The following is a 22,566-nucleotide window of genomic DNA, read 5'->3' as shown; positions in this document are numbered from 1 at the left end:
TAATCTGTTTCGTTAGTGTGAGAGAGAGAGAGAGAGAGAGAGAGAGAGAGAGAGAGAGAGAGAGAGAAAGAATTAAAATATAATTTCGTTGAAAAATAAGAACTCTCGTGTTTTCGTAAGAATAAAAATAAAGTAAACATAACCATAGATTGTAATATCCTTTTTATATAAAATAAAAAAATAATGTTGTTTTTAATGAAAATTCTCTAAACTATATTTAATATCAAAAAGTATTTTGTGTGCATATATTATAATAAAATGGCTTCTCTTAATATAACATCACCAAATGCAAAAAGGTTTGTTTTTATATTCTCTTTTCTTTAAAACGTTGGTATAACGTTTTATTTGAAAAGAAAACCTTTGAATGAAATTTTCTTTTAACTTTCAGATTTTCTCAAATCAGAAATGTACGTCAAGCCAGTATCATTGATATTGATATGGATATGTTCCTTAAAATTACTAATTATGAGGATACAGTCAAACAGCTAGATATTTATTATGGAATTGGTAAGAAAATATTTATATATTTGTAATATTAATAGATTTAATATGATTTCTTCATATAACGATACATCATTTTATCTTCTATTCAGTGAAACGACAATTACTTCGCTATCAAAGTTGTATAACTGGATTATTTCCACAAATTACAACTGATAAAGTAATTGGAAGTATACGTGAAAGTATTTATTGTGCTGCTGCAATATGGAGTTTATATCAAGCATATCGGTATTTATTAATAAAACATATATTTTCTTTATTTCCATAATAATTTATATTATTTTATCTTACTCTATTACATAGACGTATAGATGACGATCGTGGAAAATCTTATGAACTTGGTCAATCAGCAATAAAATGTATGAGAGGTATTTTAGAATGTTGGATGAAACAATCATCGAGAGTAGAATTATTCAAACGCAATCAATCAAATCGTTTTGCTCTGCATTGCAAGTTTCATTTAAATACTGGGGATGAAATCCTTCAAGATACAGATTATCATCATTTACAAGTGAATTTTTTATATTAATTTTATACAAAGTATTGTAAAATTCACATTAATTCTTTCTAATATATTATATATTATTTTTTGTTTTAGATTGACATTGTGTCTCTCTATTTAATATTTTTAGTACAAATGATTTCTTCAGGACTTCAAATTATATATACTCAGGATGAAGTAGCTTTCATACAAAATCTTGTATATTATGTAGAAAGGGCATATAGAACTCCAGATTTTGGAATGTGGGAACGTGGAAGTCGTTATAACGATGGGACTCCTGAAATACATGCAAGTTCCATTGGTATAGCAAAAAGTGCTTTAGAAGCTATAAATGGTTGTAATTTGTTTGGTGAAAAAGGTGCTTCCTGGTCTGTGATATATGTTGATATCGATGCTCATAATCGTAATCGTAGTATTTTTGAAACAATGTTACCGCGAGAATCAAGTTCAAAGGTAGATCAAATACTCAAATTATATGAAATATTTTCATATTATTCATATCTTTTGATTTTCCATTTATAATTTTTTTTTCTTTTTCTTTTTTTTCCAGAGTGTAGATGCTGCTTTGTTACCAACAATATCCTTCCCTGCTTTTGCTACACATGAAGAAGTATTATATAATGAAACTAAATTAAATATAATTCGTAGACTCAAGGGTAATTATGGATTTAAAAGATTTGGACGAGATGGCTATAAAACAGTGTTAGAAGACAAACAACGTCGTTATTACAAATCTGGTGAAATCAAAGCAAGTAAAATATATATGCCATTTTTAATATTAACATTTTTAATATAAAATTATAATACCAGAAACAATAAAGCATATTTGTTCAATAGGAATTTGATAATGTTGAATGTGAATGGCCACTTTTTTATATTTTTATGATAATCGATGGTGTTTTTAAAACGTTACCTGAACAAGTAGAAGAATATCAAAATTTATTAAAATGCAGAATATATAAAGATCTTCATGGGGGTATTTATAAACAATATGTACATAAAAGTAAATTAAAAAATTAACTGACATATTATTTAATTCAAATAGATCCTGTAATACCTATGTACTATTATGTACCAGAAGAAAACTTAGAAAATGAAAGAAATGATCCTGGTAGTGTTTATCGGATACCTAGTGATGAAGGCAGAGGATATAGGCATTCTACAGATGCAGATGCATCACCAATGTATTTGTGGAATCAAGCAATGTTTATAATTTCACAATTATTGACTGCTGGTTTATTACATATCAATGAATTAGATCCTATTCGTCGCTATTTGCCTTCATATAATAGACCAAGAAGAGCTGGAAGATATTCTGCTTTTCAGGTGAGACATAACAAGTATGTTCAAAGAATAGTTATAGTAATTCATAATAAAACAGTTAATGTTACTTTTAATTGAGAAGGAAATTATATATATTATTTTCTTACATTTCATACAGGCAAAGCCCACCATTGTAAGTAAATCATATTATATGCTTGCTGTTACATTACAGTAGAAATATCATTTAATTTAGCATTGTGTTTGGTATTATTAGAAAATAATCTGATCTTTTATGATCAATATGAACTATTAAAAATTATAATATTGTTTTTAATGTTATAATATATGCATGAGTTTGTATACAAAAAATAGCAGTAATTTGTATCACAAAACTGCAATTATTCTGCTATTTTTTTTTCCTTTTTGTTTTTTTTTCTTTTTTTTTTTTTTTTTTTTTTTTTTTTTTCCATTTATAAAAGTTATAGTAAATTAATTCTTATATATTTTGTAAGTAGAATGTTTGAGAAAAACTTCAGTTTTTATTAAACTCTTTACAATGGTATTTATATATGTCTTTTATATTACATATATAATTATGTAATATATTACGTGATATATTTTCCAATAGATATATACGTATATTGTTTTTTCCTGTAGGGCACTCATGCTGATCTTGTAGTACAAATCGTTCTAATTGCGGAATCTATGAGATTACAAGCTATGATGGCAACATATGGTATTCAAACACAAACTCCACATGAAGTAGAACCAGTACAAATTTTATCTTCAACTCAATTGATAAAAGTCTATCAAAAGCTTGGAGTAAATAAGAAATTACATCTTCAAGGACGTCCAGTTAGACCTATTGGTTCTCTAGGTACAAGTAAGGTATGTATGATATACATTAAAGTAAAATATTTCTATGTCTAAATGGTGCATATACAGGTGTATAGGGTGTGCGGTATGACGGTACTTTGTTATCCACTCATATTTGAAGTATCTGAATTTTATCTATACAGAGATATGGCTTTGTTAATTGATGATATTAAAACAGAACTTCAATTCGTCGGTAAATATTGGCGACTTTCTGGTCGTCCGACTGTATGTCTTCTAATAAGAGAAGAACATATGAGGTACCTATCAACACTGTTAATTTTTACATAACAATATGATACAGTTTATACACATATATAATTATAATTGTTTTTTTTTTTTTTTGTTTTTGTTTTGTAATCTAGAGATCCACAATTTAAAGAAATGTTGGACTTATTTGCAATGTTAAAGAAAGGATATTGTGATAAAACAAAAGTACGCATTGGACGATTGCAAAATTTAATTTCATCCTCTTGTATTGGTAATATGTGGTGATATCTATTTTATATATTGCATACAATTGACACATCAGAAACATTAAATTCTTTTGGTTTTTTTTTTTGTTTTTTAATTTATAGAACATTTGGATTTTGTAAATTCTATGGAAACTGATCTTGAACTTACTCAATTCAAACAGTTACAACACGATTATATTGGTTATCAAAGTCTCACGGATGTTCCAAGAGCTTTGACTTATTCCGAAGATATAAAAAATTATTCCGTATGTATATACAAACGATATTGATCTAATCATTATTTATTGCATTTATTATATTTTCAGTATTTTATGCACGAGCCTTTGCACAATGTATTAAATGAAATTCGCAATTGTGATGGATTATATGTAAAGTGTCAGCTTTATGGTGTTCTATTAAAAAGAGAAGGTATCAATTATGAGATTAATGGAACAACAGGTATATATTTGGATTTATATAGTTAGAAAATTGTCCAAATCTCATATAGATTTAATATAGAGATCGAATATATGATATTTCAATAAAATTAATTATAAATTTTCTAGTTGGTGATTATTTAAGAACACTATATCAGCAAGCAGGATGTCTTAGATATTGGATGGCTGTTCGTTATTGTAGCAGTTTATTAAATCACACTGTTGATAGTATAAGTCCTTTTATTACTGGTGTACTTGTTAAAGGGAAACAGGTAATATCTGTCCTCGAATTATTCATTTTGTATTATTGATTTTTCACATACAAGTGTATTTTTTATTATCTAGATAACTGTTGGAGTTATTGGCTATGAAGAAACTGTATTTGATAAACCTATGACACCTGCAGAAATTCAATCTGTTATGTATTCTACAATTCAACCTCACAATGTAATACAAGCTGTACTTCAACAGGAGGTATTATTGTATTGTGGTAGACTTATTGGAACAAATCCAGAAATGTTTAAAGGAATATTAAAAATTCGTATTGGGTATTTATACTATTTAGTTTCTACAATTTTTGCTGTTATTATTATTATTATTTGTAATGTAATATAAATACGTATGAAATTTATATACGATTAGGTGGGTTTTGGAAGCAATGAAGCTTTATTTGGAAATGTTTGTAAAAAATCCTGAGCCAATTGAAAACTATAGCCCCTATCAAATTAGACAGTTCCTGATTAAAGTATTGACTGTTAAGAATTGGGCCAGTTCAGAAAAGTATACCAATGTGATTTTCTTACAAAACCTTTATGGAATTTCTCAATTGTAATATTTTCTCTTGCAATAGGCTTACTGTACTTGGACGAAGGAAAATTGAAGGAAGTTTATGTAGAGTACCTACACACTTTTATAATCAAGTATGGGAAGTTTTAATGCGTTGTCCTGGAGGTATATGTGTTAATGGACGCGAATTGCCACAGCAACCAACGCTTTCTAACATGACACGATCAGAGTTAACTTTTGCTTTGCTCGTAGAATCTCTCCTTCATCATATACAATTACCGGAATATCGTCAAATTATAGTAGAGGTAATATTTAATTGATCATAGATTTGCACTTTTATTTTTTATTTAGAAGCAAAAGAGTAAAAAACTTTCAGGCAAATCTAAAAATTATAACATTATTTTATATCTAATTTGTTTACAGTTGCTTAATATAGTATCAATAATTTTATTAAGAAATCCAGAGCTTAGTTTCCAAAAACAATTAAATCTAAATAAACTTGTTGAGGATAGCTTTGTTATGTATTCCAAGGTATGTACAACTTTTTGTTTTATTAAAAATCTCTCACTATACATGTTATATTCATCATGTGATGAATATATATTTCATTCATATAAGAATATATAATAAGTTTTTTTTAATATAGGATCAAAATTTAGAGAGAACAGACGACTTCACACCATTCTTTTCTGCGCATTATTCGGTAACTACTGGTTACCTGGCTAGAGCAGTCGTAAATAATGTTCTTACGATTGGTCGTGTAACTACTATCATGGATGCGAAAGATAATTTTGAATCTCGTGAAATGTGCAAAATTACATAAATATACTTTCTAATCTACGCCCTAATAAGATATATTCTAATAGATTCAAAGTACAACATATATGATGAAATTGAACTTAAAAATGTATATATATATATATATATATATATATATATATATATATATATATATATATATATATATTTGTATATGGTACAAAAGATTGTGTAATAATATTTATGTATAGTCATCTTAGTAAAGATCCATTACGTATATCTTATTTTCTATACAAAATGTATAAAAAAAGATCTGAGAATTTACCGTGTCATTCTTGAATTCCTATATATCAACTGTACAAGTGGGCTTAATTAAATGACTCATCGCTTCGCGAAATTTGTATCCATTGCTCTGCAAGAACGTTGTATATTGTTTATATTAGATTTAATCCTTGATGCAACTGTACCCACTTCGGCTGCAGCAACTAATTGCTTCCTATGTTATAAAAAAAAAAAAAAAAAAATATATATATATATATCAGAGATATATTCTAATGTATAATTGTATAAAGAAAAAAAGATTAATATCCTACCTAATAAAATCTCTATTATATATTTTTTCGTTTGATAATTCTTTCCTTTCTTCTTCATGATACTGTTTTATATTTCGTTCTCGTTCTTTATTTCGCCATGTTGCATTTTCCATCATTTCCTGTCTACGTTTTTCCTTTTCTTCTTCCGAAAGCTTCTTTTTTGGAACCCATTTCTGTTCAGTTTTCCTATCTTCATTAATCCTTTTTTGAGGTATATTATAAGAAAAGTGATGTGATTTTCTTTTATGGCTTTCCTGTAATAAAGAAATATATAAGTATGGATAAATAATTTTTGCTTATCGGAAATAATTGTAAAAACTATTAAATCATATATATATATATCATGTACAAATTAATATTATATATATGTGTATATATATATATATACATTAAAGTATTTCTCTACTGAAGGCCTTTCTTTATATCTCTTCTTATTGTTTTCATTATCTTTATAACTGCTATCTTCTCTATGCACTGTATTTCTTCTATACTGATATTCTTTTTCTTTTTTGAATGTTCTATCCGATTTTGTATGATATGCGTTGCTACTTCTATTAAGTAATTTTTTGCCATCTTCTTCATCACTTTTGTATGTAGTTGACTTTATATGTTTCTCCTTTTTTTCATTATCTTTCTTTTTGTTTCTTTTTCTATGCATTGTTCCACTGTCATTACTACTGCTCCTCTTTTTGTGACTTCGTTTTCGTTTCTTACGTTTAACTAATTCGTTAGTACTACTACTGCTAGTACTATTACTATCACTGTCACTATTACTGCTTTCGTTATCGCTATCACTTTCACTGTTACTGTCACTTTCAGAATCGCTACTGACTTTCTTAGACTTTTTCCTTTTCTTATGCTTAATTTTTTTCATAGACTTCATCAAATGTTTTTCACTAATTTTATCCTTCAGTTGTTTGTATTTTGCAGCTAATAAATTATCCAATTCAGTTTCGTCATCACTATTATCCGTATTATTCGTTGATTTCTTCTTCTTGCTTTTTTTCTTTGTCTCTTTTTTCTTTGTTTGTTGTTCTAGCTGTAAAAAATGAAATTATAATAATTGCAAAGAAAATAATTAAGGATTTAACAATACTTATACTTACCAACTCTTTAATTTTTTTTAACTTGACTGGATTTTTTAACAACTGACTTCTTGTTTCCATTTCTTTCTTTTTTATAGCATACAATGGATCTTCTTGCATCTTTCTTGCTAGATCAACTTGCTCGTTTCCAGAAAAAAAACGTAAAGAAGGTGGTATACATTCTAAAATCATAAATTAATATTAATTAATAGGATCAAGAGTGAAAGGCGATAGAAATAAATTATACGAACCATATTCGACGTGATTTTTTGGTGCGCGATTTAAATCTGTATCTTTTTGTGCTTGTGCTACTTGTTCAAAAGATTTGTCAATTGGACGACCAAGTAAATATTCTTCTCTATTTACCATTTCGTTTGGACCTTTGTACATCCAATCTAATTTTTTATCATCTTTTTTTTCTATAACACCTTGCTCCATAGCATATTTTGTCATGTCTTCTCTGTCTCTTTCCATTGCTATTTCTCTCTTTAATTCTGCTATTCTTTTTTTCTCTTGATTCTTTTCTTGTTCGGCTTTCCATACTTTTTCCATATTCTTCATAGTAGATGGATGCCATGATTTCTTCAAATTCTAGGTTAATTTATATGATTTAATGATTATGATATTGATATAAAATACGATATGTAATTATAATTGTTAATTAAACTTAAAATTGATTATTTACACACACACACACATATATATATACATATATATATACACGTGTATAACGGTTAATTTTACTTGAAAAAAAAAGAAAAGAAAAGAAAAGAAATAAAACATACATACCAGATCTCCACCACCCATTTTGTTTTTATTTTATTTATAGTAAAGGATTTTTAAATGTACATTAAAATTATAAAATTCTCAATAGAAATTTATTATATATCATTGACACAAATAAAACAAACGTTCTCTTAACCACATTCAACCGCCACAAACACTTTTAGAACACGGATCATTACAGACTGTTATGGATCACGAAATTGACGTAGTAAATAGAGAAGAAAGATGAGAGGTATACTCTAGAACAAATCCTGTCCTCATAGCGGCATTCCTGCGAACTAAAGTCAACTTACCGACTGATATGTATATGATTTTAATGGTTACCGACCAGAGGCAACTTTAAACACAAGCCTCATTTGAAAATCATGAAATTAATGAAATAAAGTGAGCACAAACTCGTAACTTCGATAACATATATATATATATATATATATATATATATTGAAAATGTGTCATATATTTGACGATTTTAATAAATATATTGAATATGTTTAAAAATTAATTAATAATTTTATAGATTTTAAAAGGTACATTCTAAATTTAATACTTTTCTTTCAGATTTTTTCCAATATTAAGATTAATAAAACCATAAACTATAGAGATCGGTTGTAAGTGAAATAATATTATATAAGATGAGACTTGTATGTTTTGCATCTGTGGTCATTATAATGATGATGACTTTTGTTTCATAGTTTTACCAGTTTGCCACAGTGGCCATCGTTTGCTTGCGCTTGATTTACGTTGAAACTTTTTTTTTTTTAATAATGACAATTCTTGGATCCTTAAGTATGTTAGATACAGTGTGAGATACACACGAAAAAGTTTGTTCGTGTAATGAGCAGTACATGCGAAAATTCGTGTCCGTGGAAGGACTACCTGGAAGATACAATCAATAGATTTGCTTCTTATTTAACGGATTTTCTTCCATCGAATTTCGGCCTAACCCTCGATTCGACTAGTACTGTTATCTTTGGCAATGAGCCCTTTCAAAGATTTTCTGAATTTTTTCAAGAGTTAATAGCCTTGTTATCATTTGATGAATTTCAACTTCAATTACTTAAGATTTTTCTATTTATACTTACTAGTACAATTGCTCTAATTTGTATTGCCTGGCATGTATACGGTTTAAGAATATCAGAACAATTTATGAATCCAAGTAAGTACGATTTTATTATCTTTTGCAAATTTTTTTTCGTTTTATCAAATACAAGATCAAAAATAAAGATAAATAGAAAGTACGCATTATCGTTAGAAATATATCTCTTTTTTAGGTGGTCTACCTGGATATTATGGGAAATCCTCAGAATAGTAATTAAATAATAATTACTATTTGAAAGTATTTTTTTTTGTTTTGTTTTTCCTACAAATTATTATACAATTAATACCTGGAATTTCATCAGATTGTATCTTTCTAAATATTCAAAATGGCAGATAAAATAAAGGCCTTCTTTCAGAAGAAAAAAGCAAATACTAAGTTTATGAATGCTGGAAGAGGATATAAGTATGTACATAATTAAAAAAAAAAAAAAGGAACAAAGGAAAGATTCACTTTTATTCAAATTAATATACATAAATATATATTATATTTTGTAGATTGAATGAAAGTAGTAAACCTGAAACATCTGAAATGTATCAACCAAAAGAACCAATAAAAAGAGCAGAGCCCACGGAAGAAGCTAAAGTAGCTGGGCAAGCTGCATTAGCACGATTAAAAGCAAAAGAAAGTGATACGTGTAGATTTAACACGTATGTTTGTTATTTTAAATTTAGTGATTTTTATTTTATTTAATTATATATGTGTATATATATATATTAATCCGTTTGATCTTTTATAATAGGTCATATGCGGCGATACAGGCACGTGTAAAGAAAGAATTGGAATTGGAAAGAAAGGCACGACAGGAACTTGAAAAAGAAACTGCAACAAAATTAGTTGAAAAGCCCAAAGATCAAGCTATAAATAATGAATTTTTAGCTGTCGTTGATGTATACTTTCGATGTCCATATATTTCTGATGAAATTTTAACGCGAGAGGAATGGAAAAGAAAAATTCGAGAATTTTTGTATGAACAATTGAAGGAAGAAGAAGCAGGGCTAACATCGTGCTTGATCATTCATAATTGTAATACAGGAAAAACGAAGATTCAAAATTGTATAGAGACATTAGGAAAATACATAGAAAATATTTTAAACAATCCAGATGTAGAAAAATATCAAAAAATTAGAATGTGTAATAAAATATTTCAGGTAACGAGTTTATTGTTATAATATGAATTTTTTTGATAGATAATGTATAATTCAATATTATTATATATTTTTAAGGAAAAAGTGTTACCATTGGAGGGAGCTTTAGAATTTTTGAAAGCTGCTGGCTTTGAACAAAAGAAATTATTACACAATGACGTTGAAGAAGACTTTTTGGTATGGAATCCTGATGGTTCTAGTTTGGGCGATTTAACTATATTAGTAGAAGCGATAAGATCCGCAGAAATTATACCGCTTGAAGTAGACAGAAATTTACAAGTTCTGTTGCCTAGTCAAGCAAATGAGATGACTGAATTACCTGAAAGTTTCTTTAACATAACTTTAGAAGAATTGAAAAAAGAACAAAAACTTCGGCAAGTAACAAAAATTATTCAATTTTACTAAGTTACAAAGTGATACGTCTGAATGAATGAAGAAATTGACATTGTACGAATAATCATTTAATTGTCATAATTATTTATTGTCACTAGGGCTGAAGCCATTGAAAGAAATCAAATGTTAAGGACGAAAGCTATGCGAGAAAAAGACGAAGAACGAGAACTTAGAAGATACAGATTTACATTAATTCGAATAAAGTTTCCGGACAACATAATATTGCAGGGAACATTTTCAGTGCATGATAAATATAAAGAAGTTGTGGATTTTGTTAAAGAAAATTTAATCAACGCCAATATTCCATTTTTTCTGCTATTATCAGTAGGTCAAAAGATACGAGAAAATGATTACGACAAAACATTATTAGAGTTAAGATTGATACCAGCATGTTTATTAAAATTTTCATATGAAAGTGATAAAGGAAAAAATCTTGATACATCCGGAGGATATTTAAAAGAAAGTGTTCTTTGCTTAGTACGAAATGCATAAAATCATGGTGGATATTAAATATTGCTGACTTTTTTGTACAAAATAATTTTTTATAAGTGGTATTTAGTATATGCTTTACGTTAAATTATGTATTCCGTTTTTGTTCTAATAACAATTATATTTTTAATAAGTACTCTTATAGCTTCAGCTTTGATACATGAATTCATTTATAAAACAAAAACCCATATATACCTATGATCATTGAAATATTATAAATGTTGTTAAGTTTCAGAGTTCTAATTAAATATTATCTATCTGAATCAAGTTCACAAAATATGAATAATAGAAGAATATATCTTTACACTTACTACCTTAATTTTATGCTTGGAATTTAACGAATATTTAAAATCTTACGAATTAATGTACACATATACTGATTGAGAATATATATTTGCATTTTAATTCTTTTTTTAACAATTTAATCAATAAATAATATATATATATATATATATATATATATATATATATGTATATATATATAGCTTCAAATTATTTCTTATATTGTACTTAACGATGTGTAAACATAATATAAACATTATACCTACGCATATATATTCGTCAGAATTTTTTTGAAGATATCCTAAAAAAGTACGTAAGTAATATCAACTAAATCTTTTGCAAATATTATTTGTCCGTTTTATAAATATATACAAAGAGAATACAATTTCATCTAAATATATCCTATAACTGTTATATGCTTTAAGTAGTTAGAAATCAGCATAAATATATAAATAAATATATTTTGGCACCTTCATTGTATATTAAAATTCATTTCAGTCTTGGTGCGTCACACGTACATCAAACTTAATTATTGTATCTTTCAACTTGCATTATAAAATATATAAGCATGATGTTTATGTAAATATAGAAACGTGTAATTAAATTATTTGGATAAAGTAAGAAATATGTTTGTATTAAATAAATATTAGCTGTTGTCGTATAAATACATATATGATCATAAAATCAATGATATTTGTATAATTCGAAAAAACCAATTTTAATTATTTAGTATTATTAGAGGATTCCTTTAAATTTTGATTCTTAGATTCAACAGGTAAGGCAAGCGTAGCAATTGCTGCGCATAACGCGGCAACAGCATATATTGCCATAGCTCCTGTGATAGACCATTGTAAAAACACTTGCGCTATATATGGCGTTATCATAGCACCCATTCGTGCCATAGCGCTACACGCGCTCACACCTATACTACGTAAATGCGTCGGATAAACTTCTGGCGTATAAACATATGCCGCTTGAAATACGCCAGCAATTAATCCTCTTGCTAAAAATATTCCTATGGTCAATACTGCTCTACTTAACAAACAAGCTCTTCCCAAAAAACAGATAACTATTGAAAACATGACCAATTGGCATGACATAGTCTTTCTTCTTCCTATTTTTTCTATTGCAAATACAGTAGAAAAAATTCCTGGAAATTCTGCCAATGTAGTCCACAAAAGATCTATATAGTCGCTTCGCCTTAAACGACATTCTAATTGACAAGTATTTTCTATTTTCTCGCCATTTGCCCATGAGCCGCATTGTTCCGATGACGTATGGAATAGTTCGGTGGTCATTAATACCACACCGTAGTAACAAAATGCTGTAGCCATCCTACAATTTGTTACGTTTACGTGTAATAATATTTTAATATTTATTATAATTACAATGAAGAAGCAATAGAAAATTATGATATTAAGCGATACGATTAAAAATTATTTTCTATAAGAAAAAATTTAATATTTTGTTAATCCTATAATAACACTTATATATATATATGTATATATATAGTAGAACTGTGCAAGCGCAAAAATGTTTTTCATTTTATATTTTACAAAGATAGTGTGTTAATTCAAGTTAACCACCACCAAAATAAATTATAATATGTGTATTTACCACACCAGCCAAAGTAAGGTAGAAGTCTTGCACATTTCCTTGCTTAACACATCCGTGAACCTACCGCGATTAGTTTGATAAAAGCGATCCATAATCAATCTTCCTAAAGGTAATGGTTTCTTATTTTCTCGTGCTATTCTTTCCAACGTAGATAAAGCTTTATCCATTCTACCAGTTGTCATATCAAAAATTGCAGATTCTGGAAGCCACTATTGAAATACAACGTAACTAACGTGTTACAATAAATATGAGAAAAAAAAAAAAAAAAAAAAAATGACGCGAGTTATTTCTAACTTACTGGTGTAATAGACGCAAATATAAGAAGTGGGATTGCTGATAAGGTAAGGAGCCATCTCCATCCAAAGTTTGGCATTATTATTAATGCTATTGCAACTTCAAGACATGCACCGAGTGCCCAAAAACACTGGTAAAATTATTTACATTTTTAAAAAAATAATTATAATATATGATTTTTAAAGGAATTAACGCAATAAGACTTACATCCAATAAAATGACACATTTGGCTCTCTGTTTCGCTGGTAAAAATTCGGCATACAATGTGACCCTGTTGATATTAAGAAATACTGGACAATAACTAAATATAATATACGTCTTATATGCATTATATGGACTTACCAAATACTTACGATTGTGGTACACAACCAATAGCAAAACCTACTAAACCTCTTAGTAGTAATATCCAAAGGAAATTTGGTGCAAATGCACTTAAAAATGCATAATAAAATAATAATACTGCACATAAAGTCAAAGCTTGCTTTCTACCGTATCTATCGCTTAAATTACTCCAAAATGTCGAACTTAACATCATACCAAGGAAAACAACCAAAAAAAAAAAAAAAAAAAAAAAAAAAAAAAAAAAAAAAAATAATGAACTATTTTATTTTATCCATAGAATGCATTAAAATATCACGATATTATTCAATTTTAAATTATTACCGTGGTCGTCAAAGCCTGTTGATATCGGGAAATACCCCAGTCGCAATGTAAAGATGGACTGAGAATACTTAATATTGTTATTTCCATACTATCAACCATCCAACATAATCCAGTAAACAATGAAAGTTTAACTTGAAACTTTCCAAAACCCAATTCATTGATAGCTTGAATTACTGTGAATGTGTCTATTAAAAACAAAAAAAAAAAAAAAAAAAACAAAAAAAAGAAAGAAAATTAAAGTAGATTTTGTATTATATACAGTATATAAAAAAAAAATCATTATAGCTTTAGATTATATACAACGTCCTTTTAATATTTATACCAATAGATATCATGGTAAAAATTTAATAATAATATTTACATTTTTGAATTGGAACGATAAAAATAATTTCATAAACATTCAATGAATTAAGATTATAATGTAATTTAGTTTTTATTACATTAATCACCTCTCTACTATAAACATCAATGTTACGATTCCCCAAAATTTGATTAGTTTATTTCAGCAGTCATTAGTCAAAGCGGCCTTCGTAAATCTAACGATGTATTATCATGCATATTATTAAATGTTTAATTTGTACATGCAGTTATTTCTTCTTTGAAGTTAAAAATGATGAACAAGCATGGTTATCCTATAGAACAAATTATAAAACATCTTGAGGTTTAGTTCATGATATAATACATAATAAATATGTATAATACATAATAAAATTTTAGTGACAAAAATATAAAGATAAGATCATACCGTCAGGTATAACTACTATGGAGGAAAGTTCAATAGATCGATCAATGTTATCTTCAAAGGTGCCATTGTATCTTCCAGCATTTTGTTCATTGACATTTAATTCAGAGCCACGTGATTCTTTTAATTCTCGATATGGTTCGTTAGATGTTTTACTATTTTGACTTGTCATTGTTATAAATTTGCCATGTATTTATATTTTCTTGAAGTTCTTTAAATTTTAAAATAATAATTGTAGCACCGATTCAAACATAGCAAAACTGAAACACGACGATACAAATGACGGTAAGGCGTATATTATTACGGAAAATTATACTCATTTGTATGTAGAGCGTGACATTTCTTCGTGAAGTTTAGGTTATGACACATATCCCGTATATCAAATGTGCGTCGAATGTAAATGCACATACGGTGGTAAATGTATGGTACGATGGGGGGATTGCCTTCGCAATTTGTATAAAATTCCTTTTTTTTTTTTTTTTTTTTTTTTTAATATTCTATATTATTTTTAACGTTCCTTTTCGGATAAAAACGTTATTGCGTTTTAAGACTATACCAAAGGTAACATACTTAGAAATTTATATTTCGTAATATAGAGTATTTAGAAATTCTTGTTGACACATTTGAATATTTGATATTTTCAATCGATTATCGAGATGCCATCTGGTGAACAAACGGTTGAATTAATTTTCGTACTTCTATTGATAGGTTACACATTATAAATTATACGTACGGGAAAATTTTAGACGTAGGTGTAACATTAACGTCGAATTTAAAAAAAAAAATAAAAAATATATGTAAAATTTAACGTAAGATTCGTTACAGGAATGTAGAAAGAAAAAAAAAAAAAATGACATGTTTTTTGAAGTAGCGTACTATCATAGTATGGATTTCGTTTCTTTTTAAAGAATAGTTTTCATTGGATGTTACGAGCAATAAAAACGCCACGTGTCGGCATTACGATATTGAATCATTCATTTATTATTCAAAGAGTTACGTTTCTTAAGAGTCTTATTTAGTAATGGACGTTTTGTTAAGAAATTTGATGTAACGGTTAACGTTTCAATGATTTTTTTTTTTTAAAATGAATAGACATGTGGAATTTTAGTGAGTACGAAAAAGAAATAGAAAAATTTGTTAAACGCGACTTTTCGGTGAGAACCGCTGCTCAAAAATCAAGCTGTTAGTTACGAATGTTATTTGAATTTATAAGAAATAATTATTATTGTCTTAAGTAGAATTCTCTTTTGAGCAGCAAATAAAAAATTAATTCCTGTACATGCTGTATTCGTGTCCAAATAATGAGTGTAGACAGCGAAAACAAGTCTAATGAAGCGATCGCACCATTCACTCCGTCCGCCGATCAAGAGAACAGTGGCAATGGGAATATCGGTGATATTCCAATAACACCAGATATGGTGCTGCGTCTGCCTACCATCACAGATAGTATGACAGTTTTATTTCGTGTTATTAATGTTATTAACCTACCGGCATATAGTTTGCAAACAAAACACAATGGAAAAGTTACATTGTTTGCCATCACCTAAGATAATAGACGCACATTCTTTTATTTTCTCATGGATATACAATTTTCACGTTGCATAATCAACATGCTATGTGTTTCTACATTTTATATCATGCCTATCCCAGAATCCCATTTCAATTTTGTCTTCACGCTTCTTTGGTACTGCAAAGTATACAAGATGATACAAATGATACGTCTTGCCTCAAGACGTAAATGCGGTACCTATATTGTTTTCAGAGTATTTATGCTCTCCGGAAGCTAATATTTATGACATAGACTTTACCAGATTCCAAATCAGAGATCTGGAAACAGGAGCAGTTTTGTTTGAGATAACAAAGCCACCAGCTGCTGGTCGGTACAATTTATATATACATATACATACAGTATATAAAATATCTTTATACTTATTAAGTGTCTTTTATAATGTCTTATTGTTTTAAACGATTAGAATGTGATTCTCATCAAGATGCGGAGGCAGATTCCGAAGAATCTACTTGCGAGGATGCAAACACCGGAAGATTCGTGCGTTATCAATTTACCCCGCAGTTTCTTAAGTTAAAGACAGTTGGTGCCACGGTCGAATTTCTGGTAGGGCCAAAACCAGTAAACAATTTCAGGATGATAGAACGTCATTTTTTTCGAGATAGATTGTTAAAAACATTTGATTTCCAATTTGGATTTTGTATTCCAAATAGCAAAAATACATGCGAACATATTTATGAATTCCCTACTCTACCAGCTGATTTGGGTGTGTATCACTTTTAAATATTTATTTCTCGTCCAATTCTTTTATATATAACTTGTTAATATATATATATATATATAAATAATAATAATAATAATAATAATAATAATAATACATATATTTCAGTTTCTGAAATGATTGCAAATCCATTTGAAACACGTTCAGACTCATTTTATTTTGTGGACAATCAACTGGTAATGCACAATAAAGCAGATTATGCGTATAATGGAGGACACCAAAATGATGTGATTTAATATGTTATTTGTTGGATAGTATTACTTGAAAGTTATAGATTAATAATACCGTAATATTTGCACATTATGAAAAGCAATTGTGTTAATAGTTCAATTATTCACCAGTCTGACTTAAAGGTAGAATTATATAGCACATAATTTTATTTAGCCTTTGCCATATTATTGCTGTCAGTCATACACAAAAATAACAAGTAATTTTGAAGCATACTTTTATTAATAATATTTATCTCATTGATCATAAAAGTTGAAACTAGTTGCACATAATATTTTAACGATTTTATCAGTGAATTACTTTTTCTGAATTACTACTTCTCATATAATTGCTTGAAACGAGTAATAAACGGCCTCAAATCACTTTGTGCATTTTATAATATTTTTTCTCTAAATAAGAGAAAATATTGCCTATATTAATATCTATAATTAAAGATATATAAAAACACGACATCATGTTAACAAATTCTTACCTGACATAAGATTCATACTTTGTTTATACTGTCTTATATTTTTACTATTTTTCACCCATTATCTCTGTAAAAATTTTCACATAAATATATGTACATATTTACAAACAATAATATTCTGTTACTCATACATATTTACAAACATCACGAATGAGTTTGATTAATAAAATTGGTGACAATCTTGATAAATTCTGCCGGCTTATCTGCGTGCACCCAATGATCGGCACCAGCAACATAAAGAAATTCGGCACGTGTAAATAATTTCTTAATAGCAGGATGATCTTCGATTTTTATGTAATCGCTATTTGAACCACCTATGAACAATGTTGGACCCATATAAACCTTCTCTGCTACATTAGGGAATATCGCAATTTCTGTAGAGAAGTTTTGCTCCAATACCGGTAAATTGACGCGCCATTTATATTTTCCAGGTTCTGCCTCTACAAGATTCATTGTAAGAAACTAGAAAAATTTTAAAGAAGAAAAAAAAAAAAAAAAGAACATTTACTTTTACATATAGATCAGCGCGATAAAAAAATATTCAATAATACGATATAATCTATAATAAATACTTGTCGTAATGCTAATGGTTTGACAACTTTTGCGAGCTGTTCTTCCGCCATTTTACGTGCTTTTGACAAGGATGGACTTCCATCTAACGTGATAGAACGCATGACTTTAAAAATTTTCACCATTTCTGTTAAACTAGGACTAGGTCTTGCAGGAGACATATCAACTACCACCAATTTTTCTACTAATTCTGGATAATGTAATGCCAAATACATCATAGTCGATCCTCCCATACTATGTCCAATTAGAATAGCTTTTTCCAATTCTAAATCATTTAATAACTGTACTATATCTTTTGCCATATGTTTATAAGACATTTCTGACGAATGAGGTGAATCACCATGATTCCTTGCATCTACCGCAATTACCTAAAAGTTATGCTGTTTCATAAATGTGATGACAAATTAAATGATAATAGAATAAATAAGAAAAGGAATGATATTAAAATTAGAACATTATAAAATCCTTTCATTACCTTACGCTGACTCTTCTGATGAATTGCTTTGGACAAAGAATTCCAATTATTCTTTGATCCAAATAAACCATGCATTATTACAATAGGATGAATTGTAACATTCGAATTTTCTTTCATTGATTCATAAGAAGCATAAGCTAATTTAACTGGTTCGACACTTAAAGAAAATAAATAATATAGAGGTTAGAATGTATAATGATTAAAATTGTATATCTTTTAATACGTACATATTGGAATTGTTTAAGGTTTTATAAGTTGAGAGAAATCGTAGAACGGATGAAACCAATGTTACATTTAATCTCCCAAAATGAATTAATCTATTTTGATTTGTTATTTGAATCATTGTCAAATATAGATATTATGAATAAAACGTATTGTAAAGTTGACTTAACAGCGTGATAGTATATTTATTTTAAATGAAAACATGTTACAATTGCATGGTACAGGGTCTTTTATGGTAAACTTTACAAGTTTTCATATTTTTATATCTTATTCTGTGGAAATCATATCCTATTTAATTTGTGTTCTTAGAATGGTAAGAAATTATGCAAAGTTTAGGATAGTTTTTATGAAAGTCACGTGTGCAATTAGCGGTTTGCATGTATTCTCAAAATGTTAAATAATCATTACAAAATTAACCAATCAGATTTTAGGTTATATTCTAAGCTTTGATTAATTAATACTGGTAAAGAAAATGTATTAAAATATTTTTTGAAAACTTTTACAAATATCCTTTCTTACGTATTTCATATGTAAAAAATTTTCTTTCATTACACGTTTAATAGATCTATATAGATTTGTAGATTTATGCCAAAGTGCATACGTGGCGCTGTGGTAGTGAATATGTCTCTATGAAGTGGCAGAAATAAGAAAGAACATATGTCTTTTGCGTTGTCTTGCTGTAGAATTTGATAAAATGAGTAGGATTATTTCATGTTTGCTCCTAATTATATACAGTGTGTATGTGAAAGCTTATTTTATAACGGTGGATGCTCACGCAGAAGAATGTTTTTTCAATAGAGTCGAACTTGGCACCAAAATGGGTTGGTTTCTTTTACATTTAAAATACTTCAATAAATAATAAGCCAATAAAAAATTCAATCGATTATAATAATTATTATTATATTTACTTATTATAAATATCATAAGCAAGCTATAATTTACTTTATATATATGTATATATATATATATATATATGTACATATATATGTATATATATATATATTTTTTTTTAAAGGTTATATATAATTAATTGATTTATATATAAATCATTGAAGGGTATATATAATTTATTATATAGTTATTTTTATAATTATTTTCTCCAATGTCTAATATTTAATCTTAATTGTTTTCAAAATAATAGCAGTTAAATTAATATATACTTTTTAGGTCTCACATTTGAAATAGCAGAAGGTGGATTTTTAGATATAGATGTAAAAATAGTCGGTCCTGATGGTAAAATAATATATCAAGGAGAACAAGAAAGGAGTGGTAAATTTACGTTTGCAGCGCATACTACAGGAGCGTATACATATTGTTTTAGTAATGAAAAAAGTACAATGACTCCAAAAGTTGTAATGTTTAATATGGATGTCGGTGAAAATCCTAAACAGGAAGAAGGTGCAGGTGGCGGAGGTGCAGAGGGAGAGACTAACAATCATGGAAAATTAGATGATATGATAAAAGAATTAAGTACTAGTTTGTGGGGTGTAAAGAACGAACAAGAATATATGCAGGTAATATGCGTTGTACTTGGACAAGTATTCCTAAATTAAAGATGATTAAAATGAACGTATATCGGGTGGATATGTAAAAGTTTTCTTCAAATGTTAAATTTATTAATTGCAGGTGCGTGACAGAACTCATAGGGCAATCAGTGAAAGCACAAATTTCCGAGTTATAATATGGTCATCTTTCGAAGCCCTGGTATTGTTATTTATGACATTCGGACAGATCTATTATTTGAAAAGATTCTTTGAGGTTCGAAGAGTCGTTTAATGTAGATCATTTTACAATTAATTCATCCGCTCATTGTACATTTTTCTATATAACTAAGTTATGTAAGATTATAAAATATCATCCTTTGGAAAATGGTTTGTTTTTGTTTTGTCCTTTTTTTTTTTTTTTTTTTTTTTTTTATATACGATACAATAGACCCTCCACGTATAAGACACGTTTGTATGTAAATATACATATATATATATATATATATATATGTATAGTTATCACTGTAAAGTTTTTAACTGAGAAATTTTTTTTTTTTTATATGTATTATTATAACACGTTTTATATATAAAAAAGAAAATTGCTAACGTCTAAGATAACTCGGGCGATGGGCGATGGTACGTGAAAAGAATTTTCGTGCTTAAATCAACGTCGAACATTTTTCTCGGTGCAATAGCCTTAGGATATTCTTGGGTAACTCATTTCACTCGCGAAGCAGGCGTGAGAATAAATGAATCAAATGAGGAGGGTTGTACAAGTACCTCTTCCAGTGTCCTCTCCCTATGGTACTTAAACCAGAAAAACTCATTGTGCCCTCCTCCTCATTAGATGCCACCTAGCAGTCCCGTGCCAAGATAACAATACCGTTCGTGTTTTTCTTCAATGATCTGTAGTTGAGAAAAAAAAAAAAAAAAAAACAGAAAAAGAAAAAAAAAGAAAAAGAAACAAATAGTGTCTGCTTATGCGTAGGGATTATTTGTTTGTCTTTCCTTTCGAATGGCGATATTATACATACATTTTATGTAATGTATACATATACGGTAAGTTCAAAAAGTTTTTAAATCAAGTCTTGTTTCGATTGGAACTATCAAAAGATCAAATTCCAACAAATGTAAAATTCCGTCGGATTATATCTATTGATCTTTAATTCGATATCTCTTATTGTTTTATCTCACCTTGCACGTCGTTTGCGTCGATCGATTCAAAGAATAGAAGTTTCCATCTGTAAACCGATATCGATATCGATTTCGTTCCTTTCATAGTCTGGATGGTACGTACTCGTTTCAATTCTAAGAACTATATACATACATATATATGTGTATATATATATATATATATTGTACAAGAGCAAAACGTAATGTACACAGGTCGTAGAAACGATCGTTTTCTTTCGTCTCACGATGCGAATCAAGGCACTCCTTGATGTCACGCCGATCATCCTAAGAAATAAATTGTTTATACTTCCTTGATACGATCGAAATGATTTCGTCGCCGTCGTCGTCGTTGTTGACGCCTTACCAGGCGTTAAAGTTCCATCTGGTAGGGCGAATGTAAATGATTTTTTTCAATGTAATTAATGTCGAAAATATAGTTCCGAATATAATGATACGAATGGACAATATTATAAAATATTAATGAACGAATTTTCAAAGATTATATGAAAGATTTAAATTGAATAAACCTAATAACATTATTCTGTAGTACATAGTAATAATAATATGTTTCTCGCATACGCGTCACTTTGGTGTGGAACCTGCTTAACGATTTTAGAAAAACATACTATTTGTATCTTGAAAAGAATCATTAATAAGATTGTCTCCGTGTTAATTGTGTTTTTTCTTTTCTTTTTTTTTTTTTTAAGTAGATCCTTCGAAATCTCTGACAATTCTCGAATGCTCAGTCGTGACGATTTAAATCTCGAAATACCATCGTGGAGGATCTTCGTGGTAACGGTCGAAGATAGAAAATAATCGATCGACGGCAATTTTTATTCTTGATCGCAAGGGAGAAGGGAAAAAGGAGAAGATCGACTGGGATAATGTGGAAG

At 28.4% G+C, this 22,566-nt stretch overlaps 8 protein-coding genes across 22 annotated transcripts; 5 read left to right on the top strand and 3 right to left on the bottom strand.

The window, feature by feature from the left end:
* Nucleotides 1–135: 135 nt before the first annotated feature.
* On the top strand, nucleotides 136–6,185 carry LOC124948561 (probable phosphorylase b kinase regulatory subunit beta). 2 transcript variants are annotated; one of them, XM_047492347.1, is made up of 20 exons: nucleotides 136–296; nucleotides 389–507; nucleotides 594–729; nucleotides 805–1,012; nucleotides 1,100–1,456; nucleotides 1,554–1,751; nucleotides 1,841–1,979; nucleotides 2,049–2,329; nucleotides 2,445–2,459; nucleotides 2,924–3,154; nucleotides 3,212–3,399; nucleotides 3,505–3,620; nucleotides 3,718–3,860; nucleotides 3,921–4,053; nucleotides 4,161–4,303; nucleotides 4,377–4,579; nucleotides 4,674–4,811; nucleotides 4,882–5,122; nucleotides 5,241–5,348; nucleotides 5,464–6,185. In XM_047492347.1, exons 1-20 carry the CDS (start codon nucleotides 259–261, stop codon nucleotides 5,638–5,640), a joined length of 3,312 nt encoding a protein of 1,103 aa, XP_047348303.1. In that variant the 5' UTR covers nucleotides 136–258; the 3' UTR covers nucleotides 5,641–6,185. The 2 variants fall into 2 exon arrangements, with proteins under 2 accessions (XP_047348303.1, XP_047348304.1); XM_047492348.1 differs by lacking the exon at nucleotides 2,445–2,459.
* On the bottom strand, nucleotides 5,350–8,250 carry LOC124948562 (pre-mRNA-splicing factor CWC25 homolog). The gene is made up of 6 exons (XM_047492349.1): nucleotides 8,044–8,250; nucleotides 7,506–7,845; nucleotides 7,276–7,436; nucleotides 6,558–7,208; nucleotides 6,170–6,423; nucleotides 5,350–6,072 (listed from the first exon to the last, which is right to left on the bottom strand). The coding sequence occupies exons 1-6, from the start codon at nucleotides 8,059–8,061 to the stop codon at nucleotides 5,958–5,960; spliced, it is 1,539 nt and encodes a 512-aa protein (XP_047348305.1). The 5' UTR covers nucleotides 8,062–8,250; the 3' UTR covers nucleotides 5,350–5,957.
* Nucleotides 8,251–8,697: 447 nt separating this feature from the next.
* Nucleotides 8,698–9,455, top strand: LOC124948873. Its single transcript, XM_047493145.1, has 2 exons — nucleotides 8,698–9,196; nucleotides 9,312–9,455. The coding sequence occupies exons 1-2, from the start codon at nucleotides 8,875–8,877 to the stop codon at nucleotides 9,347–9,349; spliced, it is 360 nt and encodes a 119-aa protein (XP_047349101.1). The 5' UTR covers nucleotides 8,698–8,874; the 3' UTR covers nucleotides 9,350–9,455.
* Nucleotides 9,398–11,302, top strand: LOC124948865 (UBX domain-containing protein 6). Its single transcript, XM_047493121.1, has 5 exons — nucleotides 9,398–9,541; nucleotides 9,634–9,786; nucleotides 9,879–10,287; nucleotides 10,363–10,658; nucleotides 10,776–11,302. The coding sequence occupies exons 1-5, from the start codon at nucleotides 9,465–9,467 to the stop codon at nucleotides 11,167–11,169; spliced, it is 1,329 nt and encodes a 442-aa protein (XP_047349077.1). The 5' UTR covers nucleotides 9,398–9,464; the 3' UTR covers nucleotides 11,170–11,302.
* Nucleotides 11,303–11,653: 351 nt separating this feature from the next.
* LOC124948864 (synaptic vesicle 2-related protein) lies at nucleotides 11,654–15,417 on the bottom strand. The gene is made up of 8 exons (XM_047493120.1): nucleotides 15,081–15,417; nucleotides 14,768–14,975; nucleotides 14,023–14,207; nucleotides 13,713–13,909; nucleotides 13,567–13,630; nucleotides 13,364–13,489; nucleotides 13,066–13,274; nucleotides 11,654–12,783 (listed from the first exon to the last, which is right to left on the bottom strand). The coding sequence occupies exons 2-8, from the start codon at nucleotides 14,934–14,936 to the stop codon at nucleotides 12,171–12,173; spliced, it is 1,563 nt and encodes a 520-aa protein (XP_047349076.1). The 5' UTR covers nucleotides 14,937–14,975; nucleotides 15,081–15,417; the 3' UTR covers nucleotides 11,654–12,170.
* Nucleotides 15,418–15,657: 240 nt separating this feature from the next.
* On the top strand, nucleotides 15,658–19,750 carry LOC124948870 (protein unc-119 homolog). Of its 9 annotated transcripts, none has more exons than XM_047493139.1 (5): nucleotides 15,658–15,918; nucleotides 16,020–16,210; nucleotides 16,497–16,640; nucleotides 16,738–17,037; nucleotides 17,161–17,730. In XM_047493139.1, the coding sequence occupies exons 2-5, from the start codon at nucleotides 16,066–16,068 to the stop codon at nucleotides 17,286–17,288; spliced, it is 717 nt and encodes a 238-aa protein (XP_047349095.1). In that variant the 5' UTR covers nucleotides 15,658–15,918; nucleotides 16,020–16,065; the 3' UTR covers nucleotides 17,289–17,730. The 9 variants fall into 9 exon arrangements, 6 of the variants coding, with proteins under 6 accessions (XP_047349095.1, XP_047349092.1, XP_047349094.1 ...); XM_047493136.1 differs by having other exon boundaries at nucleotides 15,659–15,946; XM_047493138.1 differs by having other exon boundaries at nucleotides 15,660–15,918; nucleotides 16,003–16,210.
* LOC124948868 (protein ABHD11) lies at nucleotides 17,753–19,435 on the bottom strand. Of its 6 annotated transcripts, none has more exons than XM_047493132.1 (6): nucleotides 19,022–19,435; nucleotides 18,795–18,951; nucleotides 18,322–18,687; nucleotides 18,064–18,211; nucleotides 17,881–17,952; nucleotides 17,753–17,816 (listed from the first exon to the last, which is right to left on the bottom strand). In XM_047493132.1, exons 1-5 carry the CDS (start codon nucleotides 19,135–19,137, stop codon nucleotides 17,894–17,896), a joined length of 846 nt encoding a protein of 281 aa, XP_047349088.1. In that variant the 5' UTR covers nucleotides 19,138–19,435; the 3' UTR covers nucleotides 17,753–17,816; nucleotides 17,881–17,893. The 6 variants fall into 6 exon arrangements, with proteins under 6 accessions (XP_047349088.1, XP_047349089.1, XP_047349086.1 ...); XM_047493133.1 differs by having other exon boundaries at nucleotides 17,889–17,952; nucleotides 19,022–19,434; XM_047493130.1 differs by having other exon boundaries at nucleotides 17,893–17,952; nucleotides 19,022–19,433.
* On the top strand, nucleotides 19,604–20,885 carry LOC124948871 (transmembrane emp24 domain-containing protein 2-like). Its single transcript, XM_047493143.1, has 3 exons — nucleotides 19,604–19,837; nucleotides 20,184–20,530; nucleotides 20,643–20,885. Exons 1-3 carry the CDS (start codon nucleotides 19,711–19,713, stop codon nucleotides 20,790–20,792), a joined length of 624 nt encoding a protein of 207 aa, XP_047349099.1. The 5' UTR covers nucleotides 19,604–19,710; the 3' UTR covers nucleotides 20,793–20,885.
* Nucleotides 20,886–22,566: the final 1,681 nt, after the last annotated feature.

The sequence above is a fragment of the Vespa velutina genome, chromosome 4 (assembly GCF_912470025.1).
Source record: "Vespa velutina chromosome 4, iVesVel2.1, whole genome shotgun sequence".
Lineage (NCBI taxonomy): Eukaryota > Metazoa > Arthropoda > Insecta > Hymenoptera > Vespidae > Vespa > Vespa velutina.
This window is presented reverse-complemented; position numbering and strand designations above follow the sequence as displayed.